Source organism: Diorhabda carinulata, chromosome 3, assembly GCF_026250575.1.
Source record: "Diorhabda carinulata isolate Delta chromosome 3, icDioCari1.1, whole genome shotgun sequence".
Classification (NCBI taxonomy): domain Eukaryota; kingdom Metazoa; phylum Arthropoda; class Insecta; order Coleoptera; family Chrysomelidae; genus Diorhabda; species Diorhabda carinulata.
The window spans coordinates 3,399,556-3,422,088 of record NC_079462.1 but is presented as its reverse complement, the minus strand read 5'-3'; the positions used below and the strand labels follow the sequence as shown (position 1 = coordinate 3,422,088).

Here is a 22,533-nt window from a genome sequence, read left to right as displayed (position 1 = left end):
CATCTTCTTCAATATCTGATTTGTTGCTTCTACGTTCTATTAGAAGTAGAAGATGAATGGAAATGGATGAAACGATATGTTCTTTGTCAAATTTCCATTTTAAGTATTGTTCTAGGAGGTCGTCAACGTCAGTTTCTTTTGATCTCCTTTGGAATATTTAAGTTTCTCAACAGTATAATATGTTTCGTGTCAGTTTCTTCAACTTTAGTATCGTCCTACTGTCTATAAGTAAATTTTGTTTATCTGCGGCTTGTTTCCAATTGATTTCTTCTTCTAGGTTGTGATCCACGACATTTCCTCCATTTTCGGTTATCTTTGTCATCTTCTCACTCTTTTTCTTCTTACATTTATCTTGGACGTTATGCACGTCAGTTTCTTTTTGCAATATTACAATTTTTTCTAATCTCCATTGAAATGTAACAGTTTTTTTCTGGTCCCCATTGAAATATTGGTATTGGAACGAAACTTACATCCTATTTGGATGTAAGATTCGTTCATTTTTGATCATCTTTGGTTTGTTTTCACTGATTTTCTGCTTCTATCCATCTAGGAAGTGGTCCACGGCAGTTTCTTTTTTTCTCCAGTGGAATATGTCAGTTTTCTCCAGGTTTCAATTGAAGGTTGGTACTGTCCATCATCTCGAATATTAATTTAGTCCATTTTCGTTCATTTCTCTTTCATTTCCTTTATTTCCGTTTATCTATGACATTTTTTCACTGTTTTCCTTCTTCTATCCATCTTGGAAGTTATGCACGTCAGTTTTTGTTGATCTCCATTAAAATATGACAGTTTCTCCTAGTGTCCATTGAAATATTGGTATTTTTCTCCTCTGGATGTATATTTCGTCCGTTTTCGATCATATCTGGTTTGTTTTCACTGTTTTTGTTCTTCTATCCATCTAGAAAGTGATCCACGTCAGTTTCTTTTGGTCCCCATTGAACAGTTGGTACTATCTTCCTCTTTAAACATAAATTTCGTCCACATTCATTCATCCCTAACTTGTTTTCACTGATATTCTGCTTCTTTCCATTTAAGAAATGATCCAAGACAGTTTATTTTGATATCCATTTAAATATGACAATTTCTTGTAGTCTCCATTGAAATATGACAGTTTTTTTCTGGTCTCTATTGAAATACTAGTACTTTTCTCCTCGTGGATGTAAATTTCGTCTATTTTCTATCACCTCTGGTTTGTTTTCACGGATTTTCTACTTCTATTCATCTAGGTTGTGTCTCATGTCAGGTTTTTTCGGTTTCCATTGAAATATTGTTACATTCCTCCTCTCCTGACGTAAATTTCTGATATATTCTTTTATTCTTTGGCTTGTTTTCGCTGTTTTTCCGTTTCTACCTATCCGGGATGTCATCCACGTTAGTTTCTTTTGATATCTATAGATATGTGTCAGATTCTTTTCATCTCCATGGATACATTAGTCCCATCCTCGTCTCTGGATGTATATTTCTTCCATTTTCCTTCATCTCTGGCTTGTCCTCACTGTTTTGCTTCTTCTACCCATCCGGGTTACGTCCCATGTCAACTTTCTTTCGGTTTCCATTAAAATGCTGGTACCACTCTTTCTCCTTAACGCTATCTATCCATTTCCATTCGATTTTCATTCCGTATCCACGAATCCGGTAGTCAAAAATTTGAAAAAATAACTTTTCGATAAACAACATACTCTGCCGACAATAAATATAAAAAACAAAACCAAAAATCGAACATTTTAAAACGAAACTGCAGCTTGTACCAAACAAACTTTTAAATCTTTAGCCGAATGTGAAATATCGACAACGGAATCGACCATCTCTTGAACGGCATTAACCGAAGGAAATTGCAACGCCGCCTGTTTGGTTTTATTGACGCTAGTAGCCAATGCGTCCGATAGAGCGTTGGAACAACTCAAAGATCTCTCTTTAATTTCCCTACACGTTATATTCCTGTGAACCGTATCGCCGATAAGCACCAATTTGTGAGCGCTCAATACGACGAATTTTCCGTGAGCCAAAAATATCTTCGGCGGTTGATTGTGTTCGACGGTACGTAGAAAAGCGTCGATGGCGTGCGTCAAATTTTCGTGATGATTGACGACTTGAGCGGCGTAAAACGTCAATAATTGCTTATCGTCCGGATCTAGACCGACGGCGGTTTTGGGATCGACGTCGAAGGCGACGTCGTCGGCGTGTTTGACGCAATTATCGTAACCTTTTCGTAAATTTTTCGGTAGGGTTTTCATTATATCGGCGTGATTTTTCGATACGTTTTCTTTGGAATCCAAACTAACGTAATCGTATTCTTCGTTCCAATCGTTGGTCGGATCCTTTTTGAATAACAACAGACCGTTGCCTTGTATGAATGACGCGATTTGTCGTATGTCTTCGGTTAGAGCGCGCGAACAAGCGACCAATTGCTCTAATTCGTCCGGTTTTTTGACGGTGTCTTCCTCTTCCGGTCTGGCTAATAGATCTATCGACCAATTGTGCGTATTCAATTCGTCGGCGGCTTTTTGGACGAGGGCGTTCGATATCCTTATGGCCGATACTAGAGGCGTCAATTTCCCGGCTAAATTTTTATCGGAAGCCCTAGCGGCGTTTCCGAGTGTACCTTCGCCGAAATCCGCCAAATCGTGTAGGGACGTCCGTAATCTGGTAACGGATAATTTGATTTCCATTATGGTTTGTTCTAATTTTTCTTTTGTCCTCCATTGCGGTCCGACGAATCCTAGGAGTTTCGATATTGCGCTCGTTGTATCAGTCTGTAATCTCTCGAGATTTTCGAGAGCAGAATTCAATTCCAACGGTAGTTCTTTGGAAATTTGCGAGGGAACGTCGTAATTGGATGTTGTCTGTAACACTAGTTGGGGTCCTCGGTTATGGGGCTTCGGGACGTCGTAATCGGGCATATTCGCCAGACTGCTGCGGTTTGATGAACTCAACGAATCCGCCGTTAAGGAACTTGCTGAACTGGAAGGGGTCAGTTGATTCGGTACTCCTATAAATAAACATTTCATATAATATTGAGAAAACTAATTTTATATTATAAGTCATAAAACACGCGGTAAAGCACTAAAAATTCACAACGATAGAGAAATTTTTTTCCGTTTTACTACTTAAGGAACTTAGTATTATGATTATAAAATACGCGATCCAGCAGTCAATATTGAGAAAAAAATTAACGATTTTGATAGTGTATGAAATTTAGTGCATTGTAAATCATAAAGCACGCTGTAAAACACTAAATCTTCTGATGGAAATTCGCGGTGATAGAGATAATTTCTTTTTGGTTTTAATGCCTAAGAAACTAAGTGTTTTAATTATAACACACGCGATCAAACACTCAATATTTAGAGCAAATTTCACGTTTTTAAATGGCCTACGAAACTTTGTGTATTCAAAGTCATAAAACACGCGGTAAAACATTCAATATTGAGAAAAAAATTAACGATTTTGATAGTGTATGAAATTTAGAATATTGTAAATCATAAAGCACGCTGTAAAAAACCAAATCTTCTGGTGAAAATTCTCAATAATACAAAAAATTTCTTTTTGGTTTTACTGTCTAAGAGATTTAGTATGTTGATATATAAAACAGGCGATCAAATACTCAATTTTTGAAGTAAAATTCACATTTTTCAATGGCCTATTAAATTAGTGTATTTAAAGTCATAAAACACGCAGTATAACACTCAAACATTCAGAAAAATGTATAATTACAGAAAAAATATCTTTTTACTTTGGCAGACCAAAAACACTCGATGTTTTAATCATAAAACACGCGATAAAACACTCGATATTTAGATCAAAATTAACGTTTTCAATGGTCTATGAAACATACTGTGAAAGTCGTAAAACACGCAATAAAACACTCAAAATTTTGATGAAAATGCATAATTACAGAAAAAAAGTTTTTTACTTTTGGTGTTCGAAATGTTTTAAATATTAAACGCGCGATAAAACACTCAATAGTTAGATCAAAATTAAGGGTTTATAGATCTATAAAACTCACTCATAAAACAAGTAGTAAAACACTTAACATTGAAAAGAAAAGTAACGATTTTTATGGTATTTAGAACCTGTGTATTGTAAGTCATAAAGCACGCTATAAAACACTAAAAATGTCCAAGAAACTTAGTGTTTTAATTATAAAACAAACGATCAAAACTCAAAACGAAACTTAGTGTATTAAAAGTCATAAAACACGCAAGACATCACTCGATACTAGAATCAAAATTAATGGTCTGTAAAACTTTTATCTAATAAACATGCAGTAAAACAATCAAGTATTAGTTATAATCAATATTTGGATCAAAACTTTCAATTACAGTAGAAATTTGTTCTTTCTTGATCAAGGAACTGTAGTTGTGAAACACTCCATAAAACACTAAATATTTAAATCAAAAATTAGAAGAAAAAAAATTGTTCGAGAGCATTTTTTTTAAACATCGATCACTATACAGGGTCATAATACAATTAACGACGTCCTTTAATTGCCTATAAACATTAATAAACCGTAAAACACACGATAAAACACAAAATAAAGGTTCTAAAAAAGTAGAAAAAAATGAGGGGGAAATTTAGTTTATGTGAAACAAAATTAGATTTTTAGATACTTGGCATTCATTTGTTGGTTAACGTAATACTATTTATATAAAAAATGGGAATTTATTTGTACATAAAAATTACTATATTCAATTTTTTTTCTAAATTTTGGAAAATAAACTTGTAATTGTTGATATTAATAATAGTAGTAAAAAATGAGGTTAGAAAATTTTTAAAAATAAGTTTTGAATTTTTTATTACTATACTAACTATTTATATCGAAAAAAATGATAATATAATAAATGTAGATTGAAAATAAACGAAATTTTTTTGGAAAAAAATATTTAAAAGAAAATGAAAGCTTCAAAATAAAATTATAAAAAATAAAATAACAAAAAAAAATACCTAAATGTTGTCGGGGAATGTCATACGTTTCACCTGAATCTCTACTAATCGGTGAGGCGCAAGAAGGAGCGGGAGAACATCTAGGACAATTCCTAAAATTTTCATTACCTACGGGGATAGCGCGGGGAGGGACGTCGTAACAGTCGTTGGTCTGATCCCGGGTATTTAAGCCCGGACTCACACCCGATGAAACCGGCGAACATCTCGAAGGCGGCATGTCGTATAAGTAGACATCGTTGAATTTTTTAGGCGTTATGACCTGAAAAATAAATAGGACAAATAAAGAAAAGGGGGATGGAAATGTGATGTCAAACACATTCAAATTCAACTGCCAAAAATATCATTTCCATATAAAATTTTCAAAAACAATCATCCGATTGTCAAACATAAATTAAGCGTTCAAAATAGCTAAAGTTAAAATTACATATATATAGCGAAAATAATTTTGTACGGTATGCATCGAAAAAGTTATCTTCAATACTACTTGGTACGAACCCTGTAACTATCGCCCTCTATGAGAGTCAGAGATAAAAACAAATTCATTGGATGTATCAGCTTACAAAACATATTCATATAAAATTTCAATACAATGTTGCCAATAGTTGCGAGAAAATCGTAAAAAATGTGTATGTGTGTGTGTGTGTGTATATATATTTTTCTTCGGCGCCCTATATATTGAATACGTACGAAAATTTTTTACTGAGCACACCCCACATATTTTTCAGTTTTCTATTTATCCTAGAGACGGGATCATCTTTTTTGAAACACCCTGTATATGTAAACAATTTGAAAATAGAACACATAATGTTCCATGAACAGACAATTCTGTCGAGTTACATTATTGGGAAAGACCCCGTATATTTGAAAATTATTTTTAAATAGAATACAGAATGATCCATAAAAAAACAATCTGCCGAGGTACATTATCGGGGAAGACCCTGTATATTTTCAAATAATTTTGAAATACAATACAGAATGTTTCATAAAAAAATCAATTCTGCCGAGTTACCTTATTGGGGAACACCCCGTATATTAGAAAATTATGTTTAAATAGAATACAGAATGATCCATAAAAAAATAATCTGCCGAGGTACATTATCGGGGAAGACCCTGTATATTTTTAAATAATTTTGAAATACAATACAGAATGTTTCATAAAAAAATCAATTCTGCCGAGTTACCTTATTGGGGAACACCCCGTATATTTGAAAATTATTTTTAAATAGAATACAGAATGATCCATAAAAAAACAATCTGCCGAGGTACATTATCGGGGAAGACCCTGTATATTTTTAAATAATTTTGAAATACAATACAGAATGTTTCATAAAAAAATCAATTCTGCCGAGTTACCTTATTGGGGAACACCCCGTATATTTGAAAATTATGTTTAAATAGAATACAGAATGATCCATAAAAAAACAATCTGCCGAGGTACATTATCGGGGAAGACCCTGTATATTTTTAAATAATTTTGAAATAAAATACAGAATGTTTCATAAAAAAATCAATTCTGCCGAGTTACCTTATTGGGGAACACCCCGTATATTAGAAAATTATGTTTAAATAGAATACAGAATGATCCATAAAAAAATAATCTGCCGAGGTACATTATCGGGGAAGACCCTGTATATTTTTAAATAATTTTGAAATAAAATACAGAATGTTTCATAAAAAAATCAATTCTGCCGAGTTACCTTATTGGGGAACACCCCGTATATTTGAAAATTATTTTTAAATAGAATACAGAATGATCCATAAAAAAACAATCTGCCGAGGTACATTATCGGGGAAGACCCTGTATATTTTTAAATAATTTTGAAATAAAATACAGAATGTTTCATAAAAAAATCAATTCTGCCGAGTTACCTTATTGGGGAACACCCCGTATATTAGAAAATTATGTTTAAATAGAATACAGAATGATCCATAAAAAAATAATCTGCCGAGGTACATTATCGGGGAAGACCCTGTATATTTTTAAATAATTTTGAAATAAAATACAGAATGTTTCATAAAAAAATCAATTCTGCCGAGTTACCTTATTGGGGAACATCCCGTATATTTGAAAATTATGTTTAAATAGAATACAGAATGATCCATAAAAAAATAATCTGCCGAGGTACATTATCGGGGAAGACCCTGTATATTTTTAAATAATTTTGAAATAAAATACAGAATGTTTCATAAAAAAATCAATTCTGCCGAGTTACCTTATTGGGGAACACCCCGTATATTAGAAAATTATGTTTAAATAGAATACAGAATGATCCATAAAAAAATAATCTGCCGAGGTACATTATCGGGGAAGACCCTGTATATTTTTAAATAATTTTGAAATAAAATACAGAATGTTTCATAAAAAAATCAATTCTGCCGAGTTACCTTATTGGGGAATACCCCGTATATTTGAAAATTATTTTTAAATAGAATACAGAATGATCCATAAAAAAATAATCTGCCGAGGTACATTATCGGGGAAGACCCTGTATATTTTTAAATAATTTTGAAATAAAATACGGAATGTTTCATAAAAAAATCAATTCTGCCGAGTTACCTTATTGGGGAACACCCCGTATATTTGAAAATTATTTTTAAATAGAATACAGAATGATCCATAAAAAAACAATCTGCCGAGGTACATTATCGGGGAAGACCCTGTATATTTTTAAATAATTTTGAAATAAAATACAGAATGTTTCATAAAAAAATCAATTCTGCCGAGTTACCTTATTGGGGAACACCCCGTATATTTGAAAATTATGTTTAAATAGAATACAGAATGATCCATAAAAAAATAATCTGCCGAGGTACATTATCGGGGAGGACCCTGTATATTTTTAAATAATTTTGAAATACAATACAGAATGTTTCATAAAAAAATCAATTCTGCCGAGTTACCTTATTGGGGAACACCCCGTATATTTGAAAATTATTTTTAAATAGAATACAGAATGATCCATAAAAAAACAATCTGCCGAGGTACATTATCGGGGAAGACCCTGTATATTTTTAAATAATTTTGAAATACAATACAGAATGTTTCATAAAAAAATCAATTCTGCCGAGTTACCTTATTGGGGAACACCCCGTATATTTGAAAATTATTTTTAAATAGAATACAGAATGATCCATAAAAAAATAATCTGCCGAGGTACATTATCGGGGAGGACCCTTTATATTTGTGAATAATTTTAAAACAGAATACAGAGTGTTCTATAAAAAAAATTATTCTGCAGTGTTAAACCGTTTTCTGAATAACGTATTTATATTAAATACATCTGGAAGTTTCTAGTAAACATACTGTATATATTTGTTAGTCCAGACTTATATTTTACACCTGCACGTCAACGTTAACCAATTTAACTACTCTCGTAAATTGAGCACAACGTAATAAATTTAAGAAAAAAGAAATTGCAGCAATTACATGAAACAACATATTTTTTTCGCGAAAATGAAAAATTATACTAAAATTTCGAAGTAAAAGTCGACCACACGCATACATATCTTATTAATACTTATAGTCTACACTAAAAAAAATTTTTCGATTAACGTATCGTACACTAATATTTTAATTTAAAACAAAATGTGTTTTTGAAACTATTTTGAAGATGTATAAGTATTCATTTTGGGGCTAATACTTCTCGAATTAATCGGGACAAACATTTTTTTCTAGTCTATAAAAATATGTCACCTTTACCCCTCAACTCGGCATTCAGATTTGCGAACATAGAATAATCGGACGGAGCCAGATCTGGGATATATAGTGGGTGTTCAATCTGTATGATTCGCGTACAGTGGCCTCGGAAAGCGAAACCACAGTGGATTGGATCAAAATAAATTGCGAGGTCAACACCTGAAGATGCGTTCAAATCACATGTTTTGGAGGTACCTCAATCAAAATGGAAAATGAGTTCAAACGTGTATTGTTATTAATGGAGAATATTTTGAAAAACAATAAAGCCATATCGACTCATAAATATTTGTCTATTTGGAAAATTGAATATAAAAAGAATCTTCTATTATAATTTTGAATTATTTTCACAATAGGACGTCCTTAAAAACGGCAGAATCCTTTGTTATTTTCTACTTTACGATCAAATAGAATTATTATTAGTTATAAAATAGAAAATTTTGGGTTTGCTTTCAAGTTTAAACTCTTAAAACGTTTTCGGATATAGGAAAAAATATTTATTTTTGTTGACCAGTGTAATTAGACAATTTTCAATGGAAAAATCAATAAATTGCATCAACTACGAGAGTATCGATTGGGCCCTCTCAAAATGCATAATTACAAGAAGAGAATTTACGTAGGGTAAAAAACAACACCTAAAAAATAACTACTTACGTTTCGTAAACAACAAGGTGAAATGATTTACGAGTTGAAATGACCTTATAGCCTGTTGACCATATTCGGGCACTAATACGCTACTACTCGATAAACCGCATCATCACCTACGTTTTAATTTCTTTTTTGGATCGATTTCGGCAGCCTTTGTAAAGATGCGAGGTGTAAAATGAAAATTAGATTGGATTAATTTAAGGGCTTAAAGCACAGCTGCAGTTGTGAACTACGTGAAAAACAAAATAGGTCTGGTTGGATGGGGTCGCGAAAACTGCGTTCCGAGTTGCATTTCTTCACCGTCAGGGGCGGATTGAGTTGCGAATGAGGGTGTCTAATGAAAATTGACAATCAAACTCCCTTCTATTTGGAAATTTCGTGAATTCGCTAAACTTTTATGATGATGAATAATTATTTTTGTAAATACGAGTATAATAAAAATTATTTTTTTAATTTTACAAATTCTTGCTCCACTGCTGCACTTGGAATCACTTAACTGCGAAGTTGGTTCCCATTAGGAGTGTACAGGCTTAAGTACTAAATCTTATCGAATACAATAAAAACTATAAATTCTAGTAGAAAAAGGAGATTAATAAAAGACAAAAATTAGGTAATCCGAAAAGATACGTTAATGGAGAGTGAAATAAGTGAAAAAACATCATGAGACCCTAAAAGCTTCAGGTGAATCAGTCGGAAGGGTTTTGAGATTGGCTGAAAATCCGTTTATTAGATAATTCCCGTTGATTCCCAGGTTTTTTTCGTCTTTTTTCGGCTTTCAAGGCTGCCAGTCTATATAATGCGTAACTTGTAGTTGTGTTGTAATTGAACCTCATCAGTACGAAATACATATTCTATAAATCCATGTAAAATACAATAATACCCATGAATTCTGAACAAACATAAATAGAAAACCAAACCAGGACTCTAAGGTGGTGGAAGTTCAACGTCTGTAAAGCCACATTCGCGCACAGTGAATTTTCCCGCCCCTTTTTTCGATAATTTTTGACGAAACTGCCTTAGTAGTTAGTAATAGTAATATGCCGCGTTCCCGGTTATATTTGATCCCTAAAAGCCAATCAAGAGGATACCCTCGCCGTCTCAAAAAATATAGCCATCACTTTTTTTATTTGCCATGGGCTCTCTGTTCCATGGAATCTCTTTCGGACGTCGGATGTACTGCCATTTCTTTTGTTGATCATTTAGAACGGATTTCTTCCACTAATTTAACTTTTCCGGAGTAATCATCAAAGAGGGATCATAAAGATTACAGCTTAGCGACCAATAGCGTATACTACGAATTTGAACATGAGTCACTAGGTCGTTTTTTGAAGTGCGTTACGAAAATAGTTGATGAAGTTATGGTATCAGATTTTGCCTTCAATTTCGGCAAAGTCCGATAGAAATTTTGTCAAATCTATGAAGAATGAAGACGAGAAACATCGATGGAAGATCAATCACGAAGCGGAAAGCATTCAACTGCAAAAACCGATATCTAGAGGTTCAGATCAACGGTTGATGATCAAATTGATCGGTTGAATTCGAATCACATCATCGTTCATCAGATTCTGATTAATTGGAGATGGGAAAGATCTGCGTTCCAAAAAACTTGTCTCATCACTGCTAATGGAAGTTGAGAGTTGAGAGCATGGAATGACGCACCCTTCGATGTCTATGATGGTAGTTTAGTCTCAGTTAACCCTTTGAGACGCAATTAGTGTTGAGGTTTATACTTTATGGACCAAGACAAATTTTTGTGAAGTTCGTATACGAATTGTTTTCGTCTGAAAAATTCAGACTTGTAAGTTATAAAATGGATCAAATCAAGGTTGTCTTCATAGTCTAGACTAAGTACCATTGGCGCCGAATTAAAAATATCTAGACGTACCGTGGACAACAACGACATGCATCCAAGAGGAGCTTAAGCGATGGAAAACGTTCAGGGCGGCCTCGGAAAACCATAACAGACAGATCTGCCTTTGAGTACTTTTACGGTGAAAAGGAGTGTTGAAGAAGCTATGAAGTGGGCTAAATAATACAAAAATTGGACGCATGAAGAGTTAGAAGCAATTTTATGGAGTGATGACTAAAAGTTTGGGGTTTTCAACACCATCCATAGAAATAATCAATTTGTTGGTCCTTGAGACCATGAAACACCCTTCCTACATGACTCATAATGTTTTTTTTGGGTTGTGTAACACGGTGGTGTCTCGGTAATGGTTTGCGGCTGATCGGCAGAAAATTTATCTTCCAGTATTTGAAAGAATTGGAAAGGAAGGATGGATTAAAAGTGGTCCGATTGAGTTGTTGTGGGACAAATTGGAGCAAAATTCAAAAACTTCCACTGCACAACTTTGGAATTTCCTGAATAACGAATGGAACCAAATAGACGAAAATTGTTTGTTGAAATTGTGACAAGGAATGCCAAAATTGTGCACCGAAATAACTTCGATTAATCAAAATCATAAAAGACAACGTATATCGTAGAAAAAAATGATTATAGCTTCCAATTTTATGAAAAATATCGAATTGCATTTACAAAACCTCTCTGATACGTAGCTGTTGACTTCGTCCTAGGTTTAGCCAGACGAATCGATCGGACTGGGCCACCATCGGGTTGCTATGACAACGCAGACATCCCGGCCGTTAGGCACGACTGATACGAATTGAACGACCCGGAAAAGTGGTCGGTTATTTCTGGATTTTCACGGCCACTCCTCAATATATAAAGTATTCGTATCGAAAAATGAAAACTCTGATCGAATAGCAGCAAAAATCGATAATCTAATGGAGGGAAAATCGAGTAATTATGATAAACGACATAATAAATATATAGTTAGAATTATATTCGAAACGTTTCGATTTATATTCGAAGCCATCCTCGGAGTGACCAGGTGCGAGCAGATAATTCCAGTCGTGGATTCAACCGAAGGTAACACTTTGAAGGAGATTTATTTATATTTATCTCACTTTTTTATCACGTCTTGTTCTTGAATTTGCCGTCAAAAAAATCGAATAATAAAAAATGTACGTTAAATAATTTAAAGAATATCAGTGAATAAAAAAATTGTTGGTGCTAGAGGTTTCCACGAATTCGAAATTTTTTTCAAACCAGTTTAGGTGATTAAGTCGGAATTTTTGGAACCGTTGGTGATATTCATACTGAACACACTGTTTACACCAACACTCACAATTACAGTGTCTGCCGCGCGTTTCGATAACCAAGTTATCGTCTTCAGAGCTTGAACGTAAACTATTTACTGAAGACGATAACTTGGTTATCGAAACGCGCGGCAGACACTGTAATTGTTAGTATTGGTGTAGTTGTAGTGTAAACAGTGTGTTCGGCAGTTTAGAGACCTTATACGACCTTAGTTCCATAAAACGAGACGCAACATAAACACTGGTCTCGATAATAGACGGAATCGAAACTAAAACGAGATTTTTCCATTCTCGTTTCGTGTGATACCCTTGTGAGTACTTGTGGAGTCATAACTCTTCGTCGTAACAAAGGAAAAAACAATTTATTATAGTTATACAGCACATCACTGAATAATACACGTCCACAAGTTCATAGGGTTTAGCAGCTTCTTAATGCAGCCGCATGTGGTTTTCATCATCAGCCAGCTGGAGAACTTAAAGTTGGGATGTTTGAGCAGCTTTTCTTCTTATCTTTTGGGAACTATCTTCATTTCATTTAGAATAGATTCGACTTTGAAGATGTAGACCTAGATTTGTAATGATCCTTAAAATTTAATTTTGAAACGTTTCTAACGATCTGCATTCATAGTTACAAGTGGGACATTCGATTCTATTTCGAAGCTTGAGAGAAGCCACAGAATTAATTCTGCTCGAAAATACATTGCCACAAGTTCAAATGATTCAATTTCTTAATGCAGCCGCATATGGTTTCGATCATCAGCCAGCTGAAGAACTTGGAGTTGGGATATTGGGGTTTCCAAAGATCAACGAATGCTACAACACCATAGTTTCAAGCGGGATCGATTTCGGAATCTGCTAAAAGATGAATTCTGCTTCACAATACACTCCCACAAGTTCAAATGTTTTAGTTCCTTATATCCTTCTTATCTCGTTTTAATCATCAGCCATCTGGAGTAAGGATGTTTGCGAAGCCCTTCTTTTTATCTTCTGGGAATTATCTTCATTTCATTTGGAAACGATTCGACTTGGATGACGTGGACCTATTTTTGTTATATTTCATTTTTAAGGGTTTCTAAGAATATCCGAATGGTACAACATCTATTCCGAAACTTTTACGACACAGAATTAATTCTGATTCACTATACACTTTCACTAGTTCAAATGATTTAGTTTCTTAATGCAGCTGCATCTGGTTTTCATCATCAGCCAGCTGAAGAACTTGGATGTTTGCGAAGCCCTTCTCCGTATCTTCTGGGAACTATCTTCATTTCATTTGGAAACGATTCGACTTGTTATGTTGTTATGATCCTTAATATCCTTTTTATCTAGTTTGGATCATCGGCCATCTGGAGTAAGGATGTTTGCGAAGCCCTTCTTTTTATATTTTGGAAACTATCTGCATTACATTCGGGATTAATTTGACTTGAAAGTTTATATCAACTAATACATAATATGATTTAAGTTGTGGATCCCAGATTTACACACAGATTCTCTCAATAGATCCAATACAGTTATTTAGAGTATCTGAAAGATAATTCATCACCTTCCTTTGATTGAGGATTTGCTCTTTTAATAAATATCAACAATGTTTATATTTATAAGAGTCGTACTGTAAATTTAAAGTAATTTTAAATGTATGTAATTGTGAATTGTGCCAGATTTTAAACCAATTTGACTTTGATTCCGAGCTGGTTCATTTAGCAAAACTAGCACAATTTAATTAAAAAACAATAGAAGATAATATTGGTGTTGATTTGATGTGTTTTATGCTGCAAAAATGTATAAAAAGACGACGTTACAAAATAAATAAAATGTTATAATAGTGATATCCCATAATTTCTCAAAAAAAAAAAATATTATATTCAACTGAAAACTAATACTTATTATTTTTTTAGATATAACGTTAAAATATGCTGAAATTGGACTCACCTGATTTGGTAGAACGTGCCAGCTTCGTCTTTTTCCTTGTCTTTGTAGAGAATTGAAATCGCCTTGTTCGGAAAATTGGTGAGGAGAGACGCCCCTAGTAATCTGCCCGGTATCTTCATAGACACCGGGTATTAACCTTAATCTATTTGCGGGGCAGATTCCCTGTAAAACAAATTTTCATGGATATTGATAAATAAATTGAAATATTGTAATAAAAATTAATAAACTAGACGGATAAGTTTAAATACGTAAATGAAACTCCCCATAGAAATAACGAAAAGATAGAGAAAAGTAGAAGTTATGGAAGTTTTGGCGTCCGAACTAGAAGTTTACTCCTCGCAAAAAACGATATAGAGATTAAATAAATGAAACTCCCCATAGAAATAATGAAAAGATAGAGAAAAGTAGAAGTTATGGAAGTTTTGGCGTCCGAACTAGAAGTTTACTCCTCGCAAAAAACGATATAGCGATTAAATAAATGAAACTCCCCATAGAAATAATGAAAAGATAGAGAAAAGTAGAAGTTATGGAAGTTTCGGCGTCCGAAGTAGAAGTTTACTCCTCGCAAAAAACGATATAGAGATTAAATAAATGAAACTCCCCATAGAAATAATGAAAAGATAGAGAAAAGTAGAAGTTATGGAAGTTTTGACGTCCGGAATAGAAGTTTACTCCTCGCAAAAAACGATATAGAGATTAAATAAATGAAACTCCCCATAGAAATAATGAAAAGATAGAGAAAAGTAGAAGTTATAGAAGTTTTGACGTCCGGAATAGAAGTTTACTCCTCGCAAAAAACGATATAGAGATTAAATAAATGAAACTCCCCATAGAAATAATGAAAAGATAGAGAAAAGTAAAAGTTATGGAAGTTTTGACGTCCGAAGTAGAAGTTTACTCCTCGCAAAAAACGATATAGAGATTAAATAAATGAAACTCCCCATAGAAATAATGAAAAGATAGAGAAAAGTAGAAGTTATGGAAGTTTTTACGTCCGGAATAGAAGTTTACTCTTCGCAAAAAACGATATAGCGATTAAATAAATGAAACTCCCCATAGAAATAATGAAAAGATAGAGAAAAGTAGAAGTTATGGAAGTTTTTACGTCCGGAATAGAAGTTTACTCTTCGCAAAAAACGATATAGAGATTAAATAAATGAAACTCCCCATAGAAATAATGAAAAGATAGAGAAAAGTAGAAGTTATGGAAGTTTTTACGTCCGGAATAGAAGTTTACTCTTCGCAAAAAACGATATAGCGATTAAATAAATGAAACTCCCCATAGAAATAATGAAAAGATAGAGAAAAGTAGAAGTTATGGAAGTTTTTACGTCCGGAATAGAAGTTTACTCTTCGCAAAAAACGATATAGCGATTAAATAAATGAAACTCCCCATAGAAATAATGAAAAGATAGAGAAAAGTAGAAGTTATGGAAGTTTTTACGTCCGGAATAGAAGTTTACTCTTCGCAAAAAACGATATAGCGATTAAATGAATGAAACTCCCCATAGAAATAATGAAAAGATAGAGAAAAGTAGAAGTTATGGAAGTTTTTACGTCCGGAATAGAAGTTTACTCTTCGCAAAAAACGATATAGCGATTAAATAAATGAAACTCCCCATAGAAATAATGAAAAGATAGAGAAAAGTAGAAGTTATGGAAGTTTTTACGTCCGGAATAGAAGTTTACTCTTCGCAAAAAACGATATAGCGATTAAATAAATGAAACTCCCCATAGAAATAATGAAAAGATAGAGAAAAGTAGAAGTTATGGAAGTTTTTACGTCCGGAATAGAAGTTTACTCTTCGCAAAAAACGATATAGCGATTAAATGAATGAAACTCCCCATAGAAATAATGAAAAGATAGAGAAAAGTAGAAGTTATGGAAGTTTTTACGTCCGGAATAGAAGTTTACTCTTCGCAAAAAACGATATAGCGATTAAATGAATGAAACTCCCCATAGAAATAATGAAAAGATAGAGAAAAGTAGAAGTTATGGAAGTTTCGGCGTCCGAAGTAGAAGTTTACTCCTCGCAAAAAACGATATAGCGATTAAATAAATGAAACTCCCCATAGAAATAATGAAAAGATAGAGAAAAGTAGAAGTTATGGAAGTTTTTACGTCCGGAATAGAAGTTTACTCTTCGCAAAAAACGATATAGCGATTAAATGAATGAAACTCCCCATAGAAATAATGAAAAGATAGAGAAAAGTAGAAGTTATGGAAGTTTTTACGTCCGGAATAGAAGTTTACTCTTCGCAAAAAACGATATAGCGATTAAATGAATGAAACTCCCCATAGAAATAATGAAAAGATAGAGAAAAGTAGAAGTTATGGAAGTTTCGGCGTCCGAAGTAGAAGTTTACTCCTCGCAAAAAACGATATAGAGATTAAATAAATGAAACTCCCCATAGAAATAATGAAAAGATAGAGAAAAGTAGAAGTTATGGAAGTTTTTACGTCCGGAATAGAAGTTTACTCTTCGCAAAAAACGATATAGCGATTAAATGAATGAAACTCCCCATAGAAATAATGAAAAGATAGAGAAAAGTAGAAGTTATGGAAGTTTCGGCGTCCGAAGTAGAAGTTTACTCCTCGCAAAAAACGATATAGAGATTAAATAAATGAAACTCCCCATAGAAATAATGAAAAGATAGAGAAAAGTAGAAGTTATGGAAGTTTTTACGTCCGGAATAGAAGTTTACTCTTCGCAAAAAACGATATAGCGATTAAATGAATGAAACTCCCCATAGAAATAATGAAAAGATAGAGAAAAGTAGAAGTTATGGAAGTTTCGGCGTCCGAAGTAGAAGTTTACTCCTCGCAAAAAACGATATAGAGATTAAATAAATGAAACTCCCCATAGAAATAATGAAAAGATAGAGAAAAGTAGAAGTTATGGAAGTTTTTACGTCCGGAATAGAAGTTTACTCTTCGCAAAAAACGATATAGCGATTAAATGAATGAAACTCCCCATAGAAATAATGAAAAGATAGAGAAAAGTAGAAGTTATGGAAGTTTCGGCGTCCGAAGTAGAAGTTTACTCCTCGCAAAAAACGATATAGCGATTAAATAAATGAAACTCCCCATAGAAATAATGAAAAGATAGAGAAAAGTAGAAGTTATGGAAGTTTTTACGTCCGGAATAGAAGTTTACTCTTCGCAAAAAACGATATAGCGATTAAATGAATGAAACTCCCCATAGAAATAATGAAAAGATAGAGAAAAGTAGAAGTTATGGAAGTTTTGACGTTCGGAATAGAAGTTTCCTTCTCGTAAAAAACCATACAGCAATGAAACAAATGAAACTCCCCATAGAAGAGAGGCGGAAAGAGAAATGAAAGTTGAAAATAATAGTTTTATGAAAAGTATATCGATCGAAAAACTTACTTGATAAACTATAGTGTTATTAATAAAATTTTAGCGATTTTAATTTAAAACAACACGTGTCTCTACACGATCTAAGTTGATTTTTCAGTATAATAATCTTTTTTGGAATTTTTCAGGAAAAAGACAAGTTTTTTCAAAATATACAGTAATTATAGAACTGAAATCAATAGAAATAGAAAAATAACAATAAAAAAAATTCTCCCAATTGTTTTAGTCTATTTAATATCCAGATTTCTTTACTCAAAGCCTCAAGTAGACTTCCTTTCGTATTTTCAATACCTTCTCTTCCATAATCATCTATTTTGTTATTTTTGTCCTTCATCTTTTGTAAACAAATCGTTGTACTACAAAATTTTGTATACTTGCAACTCATACGGCAGTTGATTTTCGGAAATTTCATGATATGTCTTTCCATCAAAAATATTTTCTCTTTCTTAAATTCCATTATGGTACTCAATGAAAATGATGAAACAATTGCATAGGAATCGATGAAATTCCATAAACCTTGTTGGCAACTTATGGACAGAAATTTTTTTTACCTTCAAAGGAGACGTCCAACGCATGCGCATTCGGTATTTTCTGAAGCATTTTCATCAAAATAACTCATACGTAACTGCTCTCAAACGAATAAATAGCCCTAATATAGAATAAAAATTTAAGCATGAGCTTGAATGACGATGTATATTAATCCATAACCTAAAATGATAACAATCCCCTGGTATAATTTTTTTGAAACGAACACGTCATCGTTGACAGCTGACATATACATCAATCTCCATAATTTTATAGTAAACTTTCGTCATAACCTGTCACGAAATATAATTTAAATGGAACTCGAAAATTGTCAACGTGAAGAAACTTCAACGTACCCAAATTTACAAATAGCCCAATTGAAATTTACTTTAACTTTAGCCGAAGATGAAGAAGATGAAGCAAAAAAGGAGGAATTATACAATGCCATCGTCGAGGCAGATATGGCTCCTTATTACGAAATAGTTTGCAAGGATTTAAAATGGAAAATTGATAAGAAACTTTTAAAAGAAATGAAATTACGTAACACGTCCGTTTTAAAAACGCTAGATGAAGCAATAGAAGAATCATCGAAAGGTTTAGACCTAACAGAAATAAGAGAATTATACATGAATAAAGTTAATTACTTGAATCAAATAGGCGATAAAGAAAACGCCATTGAAACGCTAAGTCACGCTTATGATAAAACCGCTGTATTGAGGTACCAATTAGATAATTTGTATCTGTGTATAAGAATCGGTTTCTTCTTCATGGATTTAGGATTAATCGAAAAGAATATACAAAGAGCCGAAATTGTCATTGAACAAGGCGCTGATTGGTACAGTAGAAATTGCTTCAAAGTTTTCAAAGCCTTTTATTCAATACTAATTAGAGACATGAAAACGGCGTCGGATTTGTTAATAAACTCGATATCGACGTTCACCTGCACCGAAGTAACTTCTTACGAATGCTTCATTAGATACACGCTATTAACTTCTCTATTAACCTTGAACAGGTTAGACATCAAACGGAAATTAATAAACAATTCCAGTATGTTGCAGATATTGCACGACGACGACACTTTTAGAGAATATCTCTTGTCTCTATACAATTGCGATTACAAATTATTTTTTCAACGGCTCGCCGATATCGAAGTATTTATGAAACGAGATATGTTTCTCAATTCCCATTACAAATTTTACGTACGAGAAATGAAAATAAAAGCGTACGATCAACTACTTTCCACCTACTTATCGGTTAAACTGTCGTTCATGAGCCAACAGTTCGGCGTATCTCAGGAATATATTGAAAACGAACTGAGTAAATTGATTGCGGCGGGAAGACTCAACTATAAAATCGATAAAGTTAGTGGTATTATAGTAAACTGCCGTAGATATGGTAAAACTGAAATGTTTCAGGCAGTTTTGAAACAAGGTGACCTTCTTCTTAACCGCATACATAAACTTAGTCGGGTTATTAACATCTAATGTTTATATTATCGTGCAATAAAAATAATTTAAATAACTATATACTTTTTGATATACGAGGTTCTTTACAATACCGCGACGACCGCGTTGTTATAGTTCTTTCAATATCAATTGCAGATTATAAAAACTTGTTAGAAACTCTTGGCGACAATTTTGTTTCATCTACCATAGACTTTATGTGAGAAAATATTCGTTGAAAGCCAATCGAATAATTATAATACGCGGTTATTTAGAAAGATGCACTTGGAATTTAGAAAAAAATCATTATTACACCTCGTTAATTTGCTACAACTGAATATTTAATTATAAAACGTAAATAGACGAGTAAAATGTATCTAATTGTAAGGGCGTTTGGTTTAAACAGGGTACCAGACGTGAACTGAGTCCTTTTTGTACCCTATTCGGTTTTTTTTTCCGGAAAATGAAAATTCAAAGCAAAAACCGTAAAGGAAAATTAATCCTTTGCAAATAAAACAAAAGGAAAAAAAAAACATTTCAATTCCAAAGTATCTTTATAAATATATAATAATGGTAATCAGAATCGTCTGAATTAGAGTCATCATTTGATTGAATTTTGGGGTCGTAAAGAGGGTGATACCACATACTCAGGTTCTTTGATAATTTATTTACTCCAGTTAATTCAGAAATGCGTATTATGTATATCTTAATCTTTATTATTAAATTCATACCTGTCTTTATTCTCACTACACAATTTCATTGTCTTCATTTGCCCATGGTACAAAGAACGCCATATTTGTATTCATTTAAAGAAATTTATGAATTAAATGAATCTCACCGAGCCACGCCAATGCTTATCGCAGACTGACTGGCTAGAATATTTCGAAAAAATTGCGTACATACGCCTTACGACAACTTCGTCCAATAGAAATGCATTTATGTTTACGATTCGATGTTTTCATTGGTATACAGTGGAGATGATGAGTCCACGTGGACTGACTGTTTGGTAGATGTTTATTGAGTTTTATACGGGGAGTAAACATTATTTTTAATTTGTTAATTTGGTATGAAATCTATGAAATATTGATTGTGTTCTGCAATTGATATTGGAAGAAGTATATGCCGCAAGGGCATCGCATTAGGAACTGGTTGACGTAGTTTTAAGTAATATATATACTACCGGTCAAAAGTTTTTGCCCACCTCATAATCCGTTTGTGGGAATATTGAAGATTGCACAATGATTGAACAACAATTTGAGTGAGTTTAATTTTTGTCGCACCATATTTTTCCATTGCATTGTGTAGGGTCAGTTTTGCGCAATATTTTTTAGTCTGTGTCTCGTCTCGACAAGGACTACACGCGCACTTGCATAATGGCGGGAAAATAGAATGGAAAAGTTAAGAAAAGAGTGTTTATCGTCGAATTTACCCCATTGAACAGAGAACTTATGGGGAAATAGCACAATGAAACCAAGTTCAGTCGTACAAAATTTTTGAAGTCTGCTTCCTCAGGTATCATCAAACCTTTTGAAAGATTTTCGTAACTGTATTTCTGCTTTTTCTTGTACCAATGGACGTGTTTCGTTTACGTTTAGCCACAAGCAACACAACTAAAGCAGCAGCTAAATCTTGTTCGGACATGTTGCTTTACGCAAAACATTGCGCAGCAGTTCGTTCATTGTGCAATTTAATTGATCGTTCGGATTCTAAACGCCTTTCAATCTTATTGTACAATAAAATATATCGTACATGGTTTCAATATGATTTGCGAAATAAAGTTTCCTATTTTAAAATATCCGTTGAGCACATTTTAACTTAATATATTTTGGTATTTCCAAAATAAGGAAAAAAAGGTTTTCGAGCTACAGGTAAAATCCAAAACACATCAAGTTTAGGAAGTAGGTAGTTTAGTTCTCTCCGATCCTTAACATTGTAAGGACAAACCTCCGAAACTCCATTAGAAATGAAATAATTTTCCAATTGAAGACGTATTTAGTTGACATATTTCTCTTTGATAACGCAGGTCTACGAAAACAAGATTTTTTTCAACTGCGTATATATATACACAAAGTTGGTAAATTTTTTCTTCTTTTCTTTGATGCCTCCTCCGAATCGTTTTTAGTTTCCTTCTTTGATTTCTCGCAACATACTGACATCCCATTTTCTCTAGATATCACGTACATCCTGGTGAAATTTTTTCGCCTTGTTCTTCACAGTAGGCAAGCAAGTTTCCAGGCAAATATTATTATATTCGGGGTCCTTCGTATTGACCAGAAACTTCTGAAAGACTCCCATGCTTCTTTTCAGATTTCCCCCATTGATTCAGTAAAGAGGGGATCAGACAAAAGTTTTTTATGTTGGGGGCCAGTGGAAGCTCTTTTTAATTTTAGTTCAGACAATTCCGGAAACTTGGAACATATATAGCATCTCTCAATAATTCGTGTGACTGACCACCCATAGATGGAGCTGCCATTGTCAAATCCGTATGACGTTTATGAAGTACCAACTGTCAAAAACGATGTTGATGATTCAGAGCAGTGTTTGGTCATGTTTACACTCAATAAATCAGATTTTTCGCGTCGATATGTGACAATAGATGAAACATGGATCCATCACTTCACTCTGGAATCGAAACGATCTTCATCTGAGTGCTGAGTGGACTGTGGCCGTTGAACCACGTTCGCAGCGTCCAAAGGCTTTAGTATTTTGGGATAGAGTTGTTGGATGGTTTGAATGCAAAAATCAAGGAAAAACGGCCTCATATGTAGAAGATAAACACACTGTTTCCCTAAGACAATGCACCGATTCACAAGTCT

General features: G+C 33.4%; 1 protein-coding gene across 2 annotated transcripts in view; it reads right to left on the bottom strand.

Moving 5' to 3' along the window:
* Positions 1 to 685: 685 nt before the first annotated feature.
* Positions 686 to 22,533, bottom strand: part of LOC130891757 (breast cancer anti-estrogen resistance protein 1) — a 43,143-nt gene continuing 21,295 nt past the window's right edge. Inside the window, exons 3-5 of one of the 2 annotated variants that reach the window (XM_057796696.1) lie at positions 14,372 to 14,533; positions 4,942 to 5,200; positions 686 to 2,989 (exon numbers count right to left, since the gene is read on the bottom strand). In XM_057796696.1, coding sequence (XP_057652679.1) covers positions 1,725 to 2,989; positions 4,942 to 5,200; positions 14,372 to 14,533 — 1,686 coding nt within the window. In that variant the 3' untranslated portion in view covers positions 686 to 1,724. The remainder of the gene's footprint in view (positions 2,990 to 4,941; positions 5,201 to 14,371; positions 14,534 to 22,533) is intronic. The other variant, XM_057796698.1, reaches the window with a different exon arrangement.